General features: G+C 44.0%; 1 protein-coding gene across 5 annotated transcripts in view; it reads left to right on the forward strand.

Annotated features, from left to right (window-relative positions):
* Nucleotides 1–16,217, forward strand: part of col14a1a (collagen, type XIV, alpha 1a) — a 204,801-nt gene that overhangs the window by 95,129 nt on the left and 93,455 nt on the right. For all 5 annotated transcript variants that reach the window (XM_055634707.1, XM_055634709.1, XM_055634710.1 and 2 more), the window contains exons 12-18: nucleotides 1,610–1,755; nucleotides 4,165–4,294; nucleotides 7,291–7,430; nucleotides 10,398–10,524; nucleotides 10,687–10,826; nucleotides 12,611–12,743; nucleotides 15,780–15,839. In XM_055634707.1, the coding sequence (XP_055490682.1) occupies nucleotides 1,610–1,755; nucleotides 4,165–4,294; nucleotides 7,291–7,430; nucleotides 10,398–10,524; nucleotides 10,687–10,826; nucleotides 12,611–12,743; nucleotides 15,780–15,839 (876 nt within the window). The remainder of the gene's footprint in view (nucleotides 1–1,609; nucleotides 1,756–4,164; nucleotides 4,295–7,290; nucleotides 7,431–10,397; nucleotides 10,525–10,686; nucleotides 10,827–12,610; nucleotides 12,744–15,779; nucleotides 15,840–16,217) is intronic.

Raw genomic sequence — 16,217 nt, forward strand, 5'->3', positions numbered from 1 at the left:
TTCAATTTTTAGGCCTATTTTAGATATGTTAATTCTAATTTTAAAGCTATATGTATTTATTCTGTTTTTATTAACTGCACTGACGGGAACTGATTGAGAAACAATTTTTTGTTTCTTCTGTGTATAGATAGCATGCAAGTACTCAGTTAAAATGACATTAAAGTAAATACTGAATACTGAATACTGACAGACCCAATGCACCACTGTGGGAGTGCTGCACTGTCTGGGGAGCTGTACTGAAAGTGAGACATTGCACTCAGGCCCATCTGCTCCATCACATGGATCCCACACAACTAGCCTGCCCTGGCTACACTTTCCCCTCAAAGCTGACAATCAGTATCATATTGCTGACCTATTCCCGTCAACGGGGGCTCGAGGCCCATGACCGAGGAAGAACTAAGGGAAGAGACTTGAACTTTATTTCGCCTTCCATCACAGTGAGGAATGTATAGGAGTCACTGTGGTGGATGATCATGTTAATATGTGTTTTTGAGTGATCTGTTACTTTTAATTGTATGACTGACCTGGCCAATGAAATTCCTCGTATGTTGCAAAACATACTTGGCGAATAAAGTCTGATTCGGATTCTGATTCTGATAGTTAAGCTTCCTATGTATAAATTGTTGCGAGTTTTTTTTTTCCCAGGCTGCAACAACTAATACAAGTCAGAAAATAATCAACTGGCTGTAAGGCCAACCAGGGGAATTCTATGGGGCTGACATTTGCTGTGGAAATGTAGTTGAAATAATTTCTTCAAGTAAAGCAGCCACACAGGGCCATTTGTATACCACGTTTAATGAATGTTTTACCTACCCAACCTTCCCCCCTCACATCCCAGGGCTGTCTTGTGCCTCCAGCTCTGTCCCCCCTCTCTGCAGATCTCAGTCTGTGATTCTTGGAATGATCGGCGTCACCAGCATCCCAGATAATCATATTAGTATATTAGCTTCCGTCTTGAATGCTGGAGTGATTTAAGTGAGCATTTCAAAGATGGCTGAAGGAGCTGGTGGGTTTGGTGGAGCAAAACTGTGACCTTCGGTGGTGGAAGGCTCCAAAGCAAAGGACAGGCCCTTAACATTCAAGGCTGCTTGGTCTGAAAACTCTACCTCACACACACAGCAGTGAGAATTGGGCACTGCCCCTCCCCCTCCCCTTACCACTTCCCCTCCCCTTACCATTCCCCCTGCCCCTTCTCCCCCCTCCCTCTCAAGAGGCCATGGGGCAAGTTGTATAGAGGTTGTATAGTGGGACGACAGATGGCGCAATGGGCTAAGTGTTCGGCTGGCGACCGGAAGGTAGCCGGTTCGAATCCCGCTTGGAGTGCATACTGTCGTTGTGTCCTTGGGGCAAGACACTTCACCCACCTTTGCCTGTGTGTAAATGTAATGTAATTATGTGAAGCACTTTGGGGTCAATGCAAGTTGACTAAAAATGTGCTATATAAATAAGATTTAAAAAAGAGGTCAATGTGGTCTGATTGCGGGCGTGGAGGGAGGCTGAACCAAGGTGGGGAGAGGTGAGCTCAGCCTGGCTCACACTGAACCAGGAGCGGGGGGGGAGGGTGAGCTGCTGGCTCGGTGTGAATGTTCATTTATTCATCTTCTTGCAGTGGCCCTGCCTGCTGCCGTGGACCTGGATATCTATGACGTGACCCACAACAGCATGAGAGTAAAGTGGGAGGCCGCAGAAGCTGCCTCGGAGTACATGATCCTTTACGCAGCGCTCACAGGGGGAGACACAGCTGATGAAAAGGAGGTAGGGCTGAATTAATTTGTTCCGCTTAGTGGCCGCCGTCCTGATGCAGGGTGTCCGCCCGAAACTCCGACAATTCCCCCTCCCCTCACAGGTGCTGCTCAACCTGCTCAGTTCCTGCAAGCACATTGTCTGTTGTTGCTGCTAATGGGCACCTTCTCCTTGTTGACACTCTGCTTGAAACAGTGCATGGAGACAGGCCAAGTGTAAGCCCATGATTTTATAGACCATTTATCTGATGCAGTCAGCGCTATTTGTTTCTGTTGTGATCAGGTCAATATAACTCTCCATCTTTCTCCAATTGTTACTGTGCACAAAGATCATTTGAAGGCTGCATTCGCCCCTCTCCCAGAGTTTGTGTGTGTGTGTCAGAAACAATTACTGGGCATGAGGGTTGAGGAAGGGTCTTTTACAATGCTTTCTAATAATAATAATAATAATAATAATAATAATAATAATAATAATAATAATAATAATAATAAACTTTTTTCAGATTCAAGGTCCAGACAAGCGGCAACATTACATAAAAGTAGATTGCAAATAAAAACACCATAACATACATATAAAATCTTAGTATATCAATTATAAAAGCATCATATATATAAAAAAAACACAATACATGATTTAAAATCCAGAATATAAAAGAAAGATCAGTGTCCTACAACGAGGTAGCGATACCAGTGTCTCCACAACTGGGATTCGTAGCGTGTAGTGCTAAACCTTATGTTTGACAATTATGTTTTTAGAGTCATTTATCCTGCAAATGAATTTATACATATGATTTCTTAGGATAGCTTTTCAAGCACTGACTCCTGCAGCCACAAACATGTTACTAGCACTACAGCATCTAGGTTTCCTTAACAGTATTCTTATGGCATCATTATAGGCCACCTTTAGGCTCTGCAAACTTGTCTTTCCATAGTTCGACCACAGGTGCACAGTATAGAGTGGTGTGCAATATGCTCCAAACAGCGACATCTTCACCACATCTGTACACGCACCAAACGTACGCAAGAGAATATTCGCCTGTACATACAGCATATGTCGTTGCCTATAAATATCCTCATCACCTGTCATTTGTTCTGTAATAAAATGCCCAAGATATTTTACCTTAATACAGACACTAAGATTATCGTCAGACAATTTAAAATCAGGAAATTTTAGACATTTATCCTCTTTGGTTCGACAGATCATAACAGCACTCTTACAGGTATTATATTTAATATCATGTTCCAAAAATCAGTTTCATTGTTACTTAGCAGCTTCTTAGCCATGGAATCAGCCCTCATAGCTTGCTCATTACTACAGATGAAGCGAACAGCATACTTATACCTTGCATTAGTGAGCTTCTTGTATTCAAACACAGGCCCCTGTCTGGGTCTGCCTGGCATAGCCCATGATTTAGTGGCTTCACGGGCTCCAGCATGATATTCAGCTACATACTTATTCCAGCCAGGCCTGATTTTATGTGTCTTATTATTATGCTTGCAGTAGGGCTTACTGCCTACATATAAGGCGCTTACTATATCATTATACATGGAGCAGATATCCCTCCTATGCTTCATATCCTTACAATTAACATTACTACACATTATTGCATCTTTAGGTAGATGAATATTGCTTAAGGATTTATCTGTATGGGCATAATAGGCTAAGATGTCTTCCTTTGTGAGGGTTGACCAGTCCAGTTTTTCTGTGTTAAAGCCATATGAACAGGTATGTGTTCAACATTTATTGTCATAGCAACAGGTATATGATCAGTCATTGCTGCCCCATACAGAATGCTCATACACCCCAATGAGGCATGTGCATCAGCTGTACTAATACAGTGGCCCAGCCATGACGTAGTGCACCAGGCTTCACTAATATAAGTATAACTATCTGTCGGTAAAAGCACTTTGCTTGACAATATTAAATTATTATCTTGACAGAACTGAGCTATATTATTGGCAAATAATGAGTTCCTGTCTGAGATATCTGCATTCATATCCCCAATGACATATACACTACAATAATTATTGTTTTGAATAAAGGAATAGATGAAAGCACGCCTATTTAAATATTCATCCTAATTCTGATGGCATTCATAGGGTGTATACACATTCAGGATAACAAATTCCTGATCGTTGTGATCAAAGTGTTATTGCAATACACCAGTCAGCATCAAGCCGAACCACATTTATTGATGTCAAGCATGTTGTTCCATAGAATAGCCTCACCCCCTGGTATCCTAATGATGGATGGATTGGCTCATTGGGCAATCTCACTCAGACCTGGGGCCTTAAGTGCCATGCATTACAGATTTAGGATGTATCGTTCAACTGTGAGCCCCATTTATATGATTGAGTTGATATTGGCAGTGAGCGACAAGATATATGTCCAAGGTACAATCTATTTGTCTTCCTCCGGCAGGTAAAGGTGGACAATTCAGTTACGGATATAGAACTGGAAAGGTTGTCCCCGAACACTGAATATACCGTGACTGTGTACGCCATGTATGGGGAGGAAGCGAGTGACCCCCTGACCGGACAAGAAACAACACGTAGGTCCTCTTGTGTAAGAAAGACCTGCAGATGCTGGTTTAAACTGAACATAGCGACAAAAAGCTGGAGTAACTCAGCGGGACAGGCAGCATCTCTGGAGAGAAGGAATGGGTGACATTTCGGGTCGAGACCCTTCTTCAGGCTGGTTAGGGATAAGGGAAACATTAGAGAAACAGGCTCTTTGGCCCAACTCATCAATGCTGACCGAGCTAATAACAGGAAAAAAATTAATTCTAAAATTTTGGAAAGGCCCTACGGCCCCCACAATCAAAATGTGGATTATAGAAATGACGGAGACCTTAAACGTGGAAAGAATCAGATTTTCCCTGTTGGACAAACAGGAATTATTCGTTGGAACATGGTCTCCTTTTATTGATTACTTAAAGGGTCAGAATAGTTCAGCACAGGAACCTGACTAGCACTCGGGCTAAAAAATGGATGAAATGCTATACTCTGAAATGTACGAACATATCTCGAACGATGTTTTTTATTTTAATAAATTTTTCCATTCTTCTTTAACTATCTTTTTCCTTTTTTTTATTTTTTTTATTTTTTGTTTTTCTGTTTTTGTTTTTCTTCTCTTTCTTTTCTTTCTTTATTTCATATATCTCTTTAGTTCTATCTAGTTTAAAAAAAAAAGGAAGAAAAAGGCAAAAAGTATTGGAGACAATGTAATAATAACTGACAATATTATCAATTTAAAAATGTAAGACAGTAATGATGTAATAGGTTATGTACCTATCCCCAATAAAAAATATTTTCAAAAAAAAAAAAAAAAGCTGGAGTAACTCAGCGGGACAGGCAGCATCTCTGGAGAGAAGGAATGGGTGACGTTTTGGGTCGAGACCCTTCTTCAGGCTGGTTAGGGATAAGGGAAACATTAGAGAAACAGGCTCTTTGGCCCAACTGATCAATGCTGACCGAGCTAGTCCCATTTGGTCCATATCCCTCAAAATCATTCTTGCTATTGAGGGAGTGCAGCATATGTTTACAATAAGGTTAATTCCCGGGATGGCGGGACTGTCATATGCTGAGAGAATGGAGCGGCTGGGCTTGTATACTCTGGAGTTTAGAAGGGTGAGAGGGGATCTTATTGAAACATGTAAGATTATTAAGGGTTTGGACATGCTAGAGGCAGGAAACATGTTCCCGATGTTCGGGGAGTCCAGAACCAGGGGCCACAGTTTAAGAATAAGGGGTAAGGCATTTAGAACGGAGATGAGGAAACACTTTTTCACACAGAGAGTTGTGAGTCTGTGGAATTATCTGCCTCAGAGGGCGGTGGAGGCCGTTTCTCTGGATACTTTCAAGAGAGAGCTAGATAGGGCATTTAAAGATAGCGGTCAGGGGATATCGGGAGAAGGCAGGAACGGGGTACTGATTGGGGATGATCAGCCATGGTCACATTGTTTGGCGGTGCTGGCTCTAAGGGCCAAAGGGCCTACTCCTGCACCTATTGTCTATTGTCTATCCATGTATTTGTCCAAATGCATTTTAAATATTATTATTGAGGTGCCTACCTCAACTGCTTCATTTGTCAGCTCATTCCATATGCCCACCACCCTCTGTGTGGAAAAAGTTCCCCTTGGGTTGCTATTAAATCTTTCCCCTCTCAGTCTGCTCTAGTTTTTGATTCCCTTACCTTGGGAGAAAGACTCTGTGCATTGATCCCATCTGTTCTCCTCATGATTTTATATGCCTCTGTAAGGTCACCGCTCAGCTACCTGAACTCCAAGGAATAAACTATTAGCATGTCCAACTTCTCCCTACAGCTTTGGCCTTGAATCCAGGCAGCATCGTTGTGAATCTTCTCTGAACTCTTTCCAGCATAATGGCATCTCCCTGTAGTAGGGTGACCAAAGCTGAACACAATACTCCCAAAATGCTGTCTCACCGACGTCTTGTACAACTGTAACACAGTGTCCCTCCCAACTTCATTCAATTTTCTGACTGATGAAGGTCAATGTGCCAAAAGCCTTCTTCACCACCCGTGACGTTACCTTCAGGGAACTATGTAGTTGTACAACTAGATCCCTCTGCTCTATAAAGCTCCTCAGGGCCCTACTATTCACTGTGAAGGTCCTGGCCTGTGTAGGAAGGAACCGTAGAAGCTGGTTTAAGCCAAAGAAAAACACAAAATGCTGGAGTAACTCAATGGAACAAACAGCATCTCTGGAGAGAAAGGAATGGATGATGTTTTGGGTCGAGGTCAAACTGTCCAGGCCTGGCCATAGCACAGTATCACACATTTAAATTAATTGGACTCTATTTGCCATTCCTCGGCCCACTTTCCCAGCTGATCAAGGTCCGGCTGTAATTTTTGATAACCATCTTCACTATCTACGATACCACCTATTTTAGTGTTATCTGCAAACTTATTAAACATGCTTTATATATTCTCATCCAAATCGTTGATATCGATAACAAAGAGCAGTTGGTCTATGTGGGACGGCATGGTGGTGCAGCGGTAGAGTTGCTGCCTCACAGAGCCAGACACCCAGGTTTGATCCTGACTACAGGTGCTGTCTGTGCAAAGTTTGCACGTTCTCCCTGTGGCCACGTGTGTTTTCCCCCACATTCCAAAGATGTGCAGGTTTGAAGGTCAATTGACTTCTGCAAATTGTCCCTAGAGTGTCAGATAGAACTAGCGTACATGGTGGTTATTGGTTTGCACGGACTCAGTGGGCCTAAGACCCATGCTGTTTCCACACTGTATCTCTAAACTAAACTAAAAACTACACAAAGGATTTGCTTGTTAATTGGCTCCTGTTAGTTGCTCCAGGTGCGGATGTAAGTGGGGAGAGACTGGGGGAAGTTGACAGGAATAAATACGGGTTTAGTGTCGAATTGATGTAAATAGATGTTTGATATCAGCAAGGACGAAGTGGAGTGAAGCCCAGTTTCTTTGGTGTTACTCTCTAGGTCTATGTCTTTGCCTGTATGTGAATGTCCCTGCATTAGGTTTAAAATAATTTGTGTTCTTTTCCTTCTTCAGTACCACTTACACCTCCCCAGAACCTCCAGTTCTCTGAGATCACCCACAGCATGGGCAGGGTCAGCTGGGAAGCAGGATCAAGGAAAGCTCTGGGCTATCGTGTCATGTACGTGAAGACTGATACCACTGCGATGGGCATGGTGAGTATGACAAGTCATGGAGGCATGCATCACGGAAACAGGCCCTTTGGCTCATCTACGCCACACCTACCCAAGATATACAATTGGTTGCTCATAGGAAGAATCAGACAGATTTGTCATTATTTTGCGCCCACCGAGTACATGTTAATTTGTTTCCCCCAACCCAGATTTCGATTGATTGAAAGATCCAGCGTGGAAACAGGCACTTCACCCCAAAGAGTCCACGCTGATCATCGATCGCCTGTTCTCACCAATTCTATGTTATCCCACGTTCTCAACCACTTCCCATGTAGCAGAGGCAATATATAGCGGGCAATTAACTTACAAATGCCCGTGTCTATTTGGGATGTGGGAGGAATCCGGAGCACCCGGAGGAAACCCGCGCAGTCACAGGGAGAATGCAGACGGCACCCGAGGCCAGGATTGAACCCGGGTCTCTGCCGCTGTGAGGCAGCAGGTCTAACAGCTGTGCCATTAGGCCGCTGTATCAGGTACCAATACCCTGAAGCTCATGGACAGATATTGAAAACTCAGCTATGACCAGAAACCTGCTCTCCTTGCGGCATCTCTGCTTATAAAGAATTCCAACTCCCAAACCCAAACTATAGCCTCACAAACCCTTGGGTTGTACCGTGGATGGGTAATAAATATTGACCTGGACTTTGATTAGCATAGTGTATGGTCCACAGACATTCTGATCATGTTACTAAGGCCAGCTCAGTGGTCAGACGAAGGTGACCTGCAGCTCCAGCGACCTGTGCATGATCCTGACCTATGGTGCTGTCTGTGTGACGTTTGCAGGGTTTTCCTGCTATCCTGTGGCTTTCCTCCATGAGCTCTGCTTTCCACTTAAATCCCAGAGTTATATGCGGGATGATAAGCTGCTTTAAATAGTACAAGTGTGTAGGTGAGTGACAAAATAACCAAATGGGAGTTGAGTGAGTGTGGGAGAGAGTGAGAGGGAAAGAGAGGGTTAGAGAGAGAGAAAGTTGCAGGGAAATAAGGAGTGTGAATGCTCTGCTGGAAGATGACATGGATTGAATGGCCTCTCACCTTGACATAAGGAAATCGCCCAAACCTGGACTTCTGATCCAGGTACAGAAGTTAAAATCCCACCACCTCATCTGGGGAATTTAACTACACTTACGGAAATGAAAGCTTGTCTCAATAATGGAAACCAGGAAAACACAGGATTATTGCAGTCCCTTGGGTTCTTCTCATGCCATCCAGGGAGGGCACTCTTCCATTGCACCCACTCTGGTCTGTAGACACCTCCAGAACCGCAACAATGACATTGATTCTTAACGGCTCTCTGAAATAGCTGAGTGAGACAATCCACTTAAGGACAAGTAGAGAGTGGTATTAAACACTGTCAATCCATTGATGTTTAGGGATTGATAAAAATAAGTCCTAACCGTCCTCTGATTAAATAAGTTTCTTCAGAATTCCTTGACTCTTATATTGAAGTGGACATCAGCCAGGATCTTGATGGAGGTAAATGGGGAGATTTGAAAGGCTATCTCCTGCTTCTTTGTAAGTTGTTAAGTCATCTTGCAAGACTAGAGGGTGGCTAATGAGCCTCTATTTAGGAAGGTCTGCAAAGAAAAACCTGGAAGCTCTAGACCAATTATAGGAAGGTTACTGGAGAGAATTCAGAAGGATAAGATATATACTGTGTGTATTTAGATAGACGGGTTGTTTAGGGCTAGCCAGTTTTTTTGAAGAAGTAACTAAACAAGTTAATTAGGGCAGGGCTGTAGATAGTGTCTATTTGGACTTCAGCTTGGTATTTGATAATATTCTGTATGGTAGGTTGCTCTGGAAGGTTAAATCACATGAGATCCAGGTGACTGCAAACAGAATGTTCAAGAAGGAACTGCAGATGCTGTGTCGAAGGTACACAAAATTGCTGGAGAAACTCAGCGGGTGCAGCAGCATCTATGGAGCGAAGGAAATAGGCGACGTTTCGGGCCGAAACCCTTCTTCAGACTGATTGGGGGGGGGGGGGGGGGGAGAAGGAAGGAAAAAGGGAGGAGGAGGAGCCCGAGGGCGGGCGGATGGGAGGGTGGGAGGAGACAGCTCTCACAGGGGAGGAGACAGCAAGGGCTAGCAAAATTAAATTCAATTTAATTATCTGGCAGGGCTGTAGATAGTGTCTATTTGGACCAGCATGGTTGGTATTTGATCAAATTCTGAATGGTAGGTTGGTCTGGAAGGTTAAATCACATGAGATCCAGGTGACTGCAAAACAGAAATTGGTTTCATGATAGGAAACAGAGGGTCACGGTGGAAGGTTGTTTACGGACTGGAGGCCTGCGGAATCCCCCAGAGTAAGTAGTTGAGGCAGTTACAATAACATTTAAAAGATATTTGGGTAGCTACATGGATAGAAAAGGTTTAGAGGGATGTGGGCTGGATGCAGACAAATGACTATAGACAATAGGTGCAGGAGTAGGCCATTCGGCCCTTTGAGCCATCACCGCCATTCAATGTGATCATGGCTGATCATGGCTGATCATCCCCGTTCCTGCCTTTTCCCCATATCCCTTGACTCCGCTGTGTTTAAGACCCCTATCAAGCTCTCTCTAGAAAGTATCCAGAGAACTGGCCTCCACCGCCATAATGAAACGTGGATGAGACATCTGTGCCATCGTGGACAAATTGGGCCAAAGTGTGCGTTTCTGTGCTGTATGACTATGATTCCAGTTTCTGACAATGAAAAATGACATCTCCCTGTTTATCTTATCAACCCTTCAATGTCCTTAATAATTTCTATTGAGTTGTCTCAAAGATTAATATTTCAATTTTAATTATCACTTATATTTTCCCTTGTGTGTTCATCCAACTTCTTCCAAAACCCATCTCTGCAATTAACCTGTTCCACATTTCCGCTGCAGTCCAGAAAAGATGATTCTCTTGCGTTACTCGTTGGATTTACTGGAAATTCCTTTTATGTATGGCCTTTAGGTTGAAGTCGAAGACGCAACACCGATTTTCTTAACAAACCTGACATCACTTACGGAGTACACAGTTGCAGTCTTGGCAATCTATGATGAGGGGCAATCAGCCCCACTGACAGGCAGCTTCACCACAAGTAAGTCAGAGAATCTGTCTCCACATCCTCACTGTTCTCTGCCTTTTGCTCTCTTCGCATCTCAATTTAATGACTATTTATCCTAAATTAACGATTCTATTTATAGATTCAATTGAACGCTTTGTCCTAATGTTTTGCTATTTGTTTCCTTATTAAATTCAGGGAATGTTCCGCAGCCTTTGTCCTTAAGGATCAGTGATGTTTTTGAGGAAGAATTCAGAGTTAGCTGGAATCATGCTGCTGATGATGTTACCTTATACAGACTGGCATGCACTCCCTTGAGTGGTGAAGAGGCAAAGGAGGTAAAGCAAAATGTATCAAAAAGTAATGGTAGTTCAGGGATTAAATACATGAACTGTGGCTCTGTGGCTAGCACTCTTATCTATGACGTTGTGGGTTCAAATCACCTGAAGGGCTTAAACAAACATCTAGGTTAGCACTCCATTGTAATACTAAAGGGCCTGTCCCGCTTGCATGCGATTGCATGCGTTTGGCGCGACCAAACGGAAGCAGAGTTCACACGAAGTTCGCGCGTGACGTAATTTACGTCATGCTTACCAATCAGCTGGGCAGGAGGCGGGCCAACTAAATTTGGGCATCGCATGGCGACGGGCGGTGACATCATCACGCAACGCCACACCACGCCGAGCGGTGACATCATCACGCAATGCCACGCGTTAGGCGTACGCCATCAAGACGCTGCCTACGATGTCAAGACGCTGCGTACGGCTGCAATGTGCCTGCGTGTGTCGACAGGCCATTGGCACGGGAAGATTTCGGCCACGGTCAGAATTTTGGAGCCCTGCGCGATGTCAGACCAGCCCCGCACAACTCCGCGCAGCCATACGGTGCCCGTACGCCTCAAGCGACCACGAGGTCGCGTAATTTGCGAGCCAAGGTCGCGTAAGTGGGACAGGCCCTTGAGGGAGCACTGCACTGTTGGAGATACTGACTTCCTGATGAACTGCGACCCATCTACCCATCAGCTGAAAGACAACATTCCATGCCATTGTTGTGGAAAAGGAGAAAGTAACCATATAACCATATACCAATTACAGCACGGAAACAGGCCATCTCGACCCTTCTAGTCCGTGCTGAACACATAATCTCCCCTAGTCCCATATACCTGCGCTCAGATCATAACCCTCCATTCCCTTCCCATCCATATAACTATCCAATTTATTTTTAAATGATATAAACGAACCTGCCTCCACCACCTTCAATGGAAGCTCATTCCACACAGCCACCACTCTCTGAGTAAAGAAGTTCCCCCTCATGTTACCCCTAAACTTCAATCCCTTAATTCTCAAGTCATGTCCCCTTGTTTGAATCTTCCCTACTCTCAGTGGGAAAAGCTTTTCCACGTCAACTCTGTCTATCCCTCTCATCATTTTAAAAACCTCTATCAAGTCCCCCCTTAACCTTCTGCGCTCCAAAGAATAAAGCCCTAACTTGTTCAACCTCTCTCTGTAACTTAGTTGCTGAAACCCAGGCAACATTCTAGTAAAAAAGTAAAAAAGGAAAGGAAAAAACTGAACTGATGTGTGAGATCTTGCTGTGCCAATTTGGCTGCTACTTTTTTCTGCACTGCAACAGTGACCAAACTTCACTGTGAGAGATCTGGCAGGAGGCTGTGAAATACCCAACATAAATGCACACCTTTCAGCAAAATGTATCCTGGCGCTGGGCAATGCAGAGTTCCTGTGAGTATTGGGAAATCAGACACGAGAAGGGAGGGGTAGAATCAACATTGATCAATGGTATAATAGAGACCATGTTTCCCTTTTCACTTTTATTACTTGGTTCAAATCAACATCGCAGGCAGAGATTCAAAATGAACAAAAGTCCCACCTCTTTTTCCTATAAAGTAGCTCCAATAATTGAATCACTAATTTAGGTAGGCTTGGGTCTCTCAAGTATCCTTTGGTATTATTCGTGTCTAACATTCAATATCTATTAATGCCAACGATATCATCAAACGGAACTTTTCTTTCATATCTGTTCATGAAGGTATATTACGGATTAATTAAATCTCATAATGTGAGGCAAAAATGCTTCCCTTACCAGAGTATCTTTTACTTTGCAGTTTGTGTTCAGCGGGGCTACAGACACGGTGGTTCTTGATCATTTACTGCCTGGGATGGAATATGAGGTGTCTCTATCTGCAATTTACAGCGATGAGGCAGAAAGTGAAGTTATTACAGCCCTTGAAACTACACGTAAGCTTGCACCGTATGAAGCATCCAATTTGCAAGTAACATAACATTATGTATTATTAGTAGACTATTAAGTAGACTATTATCTGAAAAGTAGACTATTATCGGAATGGTGGCCGATTAGGAAAGGGGGAGATGCAACGAGACCTGGGTGTCATGGTACGCCAGTCATTAAAAGTAGGCATGCTGGTGCAGCAGGCAGTGAAGAAGGCAAATGGTATGTTAGCATTCATAGCAAAGGGATTTGGGTGTAGGAGCAGGGAGGTTCTACTGCAGTTGTACAGGGTCGTGGTGAGACCACACCTGGAGTATTGCGTACAGTTTTGGTCTCCTAATCTGAGGAAGGACATTCTTGCCATAGAGGGAGTACAGAGAAGGTTCACCAGACTGATTCCTGGGATGTCAGGACTTTTATATGAAGAAAGACTGGATAGACTTGGTTTGTACTCGCTAGAATTTAGAAGATTGAGGGGGGATCTTATAGAAACTTACAAAATTCTTAAGGGGTTGGACAGGCTAGATGCAGGAAGATTGTTCCTGATGTTGGGGAAGTCCAGAACAAGGGGTCACAGCTTAAGGATAAGGGGGAAATCTTTTAGGACCGTGATGAGGAAAACATTTTTCACACAGAGAGTGGTGAATCTGTGGAATTCTCTGCCACAGAAGGTAGTTGAGGGCAGTTCATTGGCTATATTTAAGTGGGAGTTAGATGTGGCCCTTGTGACTAAAGGGATCAGGGGGTATGGAGAGAAGGCAGGTACAGGATACGGAGTTGGATGATCAGCCATGATCATATTGAATGGCAGTGCAGGCTCGAAGGGCCGAATGACCAACTCCTAGACCTATTTTCTATGTTTCTATGTATGCATGTATTTATGTATACTGTGTATATATATGTATACAAGCTGCATGACTAGCTATGAAGATAATAAAATATATGGCTGCATCATGCAGGCGATGATAATTTGTATGTGTAAAGCTCCTATAACACATAAGTTATTTGAAGGAATGCTGAGTGTGTTTACAAATAAATATTGGTCATTGATCCACATAGGGCATGTGGCGCAGCGACAGTTTTGCTGCCTTAAGGGCCTGTCCCACGAGCATGCGACTCCATGCGGCAAGCGCGACCTAACGCGGTCGCTTGAGCCATACGGCTTGGCGGGGCCGGTCCCACTTCGATTGCCGGAGCCGTATGGAGTTGTGCGGAGCTGGTCCTGACATCGTGCGGGTCTCCGAAAAACTGACCGTGTTCAAAAATTCTGCGCGGCAACAGTCTGCCGGCCCGCAGCCGCCTCGACGCCGTACGCACCGCCTCGACGGGCATACTTAGCGTCTCGCCGCTGGACGCAGCGTCTTGACGCCGTACATCACGCGCAAACTTCCTGCGGACTTCACTCGAACTTCACGTCACTTACTCGACCTCCGCGCGGCCCCCGCTTACGGTTTACCGGCCCTGTACGGGTATCACTCGACTTCTGCGCGGCCTCCGCTTCCGGTTTGGTCACGCTTGCCACATGCAGGTCGCATGCTCGTGGGACAGGCCCTTAACAGCACCAGAGACTACCGGTGCTGTCTGTACGGAGTTTGTACGTTCTTCCCATGACCTGTGTGGGTTTTCTCTGGGTTTGTTCCCACACTCCAGGTTTGTAGGCTAATTGGCTTGGTAAATTTGTAAATGTGTTAGTGTGCAGGGATTGCTGGTCGGTGCGAACTCTGTGGGCCGAAGTGTTTCCGTATCTTTGTGTTGCATCTTTAAACTAATTATTTTTGTGTATCTCTGTGTCGTATCTTTAAACCAAGTGTTGTGTCTTTAAAATAAACTAAACTAAATAAATAGATATTGGACGAGTAATCCAAAGCATGGTAAGTGAAGCAGGGGGTGACAGCCAGTGTGTTGAGAGGTTTGGTGATAGGGATGCCACGTCACAGGAACAAGGCACTGGTGTATCCAGCAGTGGTGGGGTGATGTGCTGGGATGCAGCGTGGGATCAGTACACAGGTCCCAGTTGTGGGGAGGGTGAAGGAGAGGTGGATGGGAGAAATGGTGTGAGGCTTCAGAGGGATTAAGAAGCCAGACTAAGAATGCTGCAATCCAGCCATTGCTGTTTTGGCAAGTTGCATTGATCAGCAAGCGCAGTGCCGGGTGTACACCACATGATGCTGTTAAGGACATTTAAGCAGCAGAGTATTGGGCAGCCTTGTTTACAGAAGGATGGCAGGATGGTCAGGAGTAATAGATGTGGTGTTAATAGAGAGAGTGCAGAAACCATGCACAAGGATGTTGCCGGGACTCGTGTTGTTAAATTGTCCGGAGAGACTGCATACTTTGGGGTTTATTTTCCCAGAAGCAAAGGAGGATGAGGTGTGATCTTTTCCCAGGTAAGATACATTTTCCCTGTAAGGGGGACTCTAAAACATGAGGGCATAGGTTTAAAGTAGAGGAAGTGCTTAGAGTGGATTTTGAGGGGCAAGGTTTTCACACAGTGTGTATATTGAAGATGCTGCAAGAGGAAGTGATAGAGGCGAGTACAACATTTAAAAAGACAATTTGGACAGATATATGGGATGAAAAGATTTAGTGGAAAGTGGGCCAAATGCAGACAGCATGGATAGACATTTTGATCAGCATGGATGAGCAGGGACAAAGGGCCTGTTTTCTATGAATCTACAGGTGATATAAGGGTGCCAGGATTAAGTTTGGAGATGTGGCCAAGCACTGCAGAACAACTGGAAACTCCTTATCACCCATTTTCCGTCCATAGTTGCAGAAGACTAGAGGAACTAGGGACAAGGGGAAAATAAGTCTTCGGCATGGACTTGAAGGGCCGAGATGGCCTGTTTTCCGTGCTGTAGTTGTTAGATGGTTATATGGTTATAAGATCACTGTTCATTGAATTAATATAAATGTATTCAGCTGAGAAGGTGACTTGGGGGAAACTAAAAACCACATAAAAACTGAGATAAATATCAGGGTTTATTCTGGGCATTGGTGCTGTATGTTTTAAAATTAATCTTAACTTTATGTTTAAATTGCAGTTCAGCGAATAATCACAACAACTCCAGCCACCACAACAACTCTTCGTCCAACTACAGTAGGTATGTCATTAATGAGAAAGCACATTCTCAGTAAAGTTAACTTGGTTACGTGGTGTTGGTGCCTAGAGCGATGGTGAGGGTCGGGGGAAGTGGAGTATTGAGAATGGGGTGTTTGGGATTAGACCAGATTAAAATTACACTAGATTAAAATACTTCTCTCTCAAAATGCTGAAGATTGCCATTGAAAGTAGATTGAAAACTATTAACGCAAATTTAAACAAAAGTGCTAATTTAACGTTTGCTCCCAGGAGGCTTTCCATTCCAAGATGTCCTCTTGCTTTAGTAATCGCAATCACAATCACAATAATACTTTATTAGCCAAGTATATTTTGCAACATACGAGGGATTTTATTTGCCCAGTCAGTTATACAAATAAAA

The sequence above is a fragment of the Leucoraja erinacea genome, chromosome 4 (genome assembly GCF_028641065.1).
Source record: "Leucoraja erinacea ecotype New England chromosome 4, Leri_hhj_1, whole genome shotgun sequence".
Classification (NCBI taxonomy): Eukaryota; Metazoa; Chordata; class Chondrichthyes; order Rajiformes; family Rajidae; genus Leucoraja; species Leucoraja erinaceus.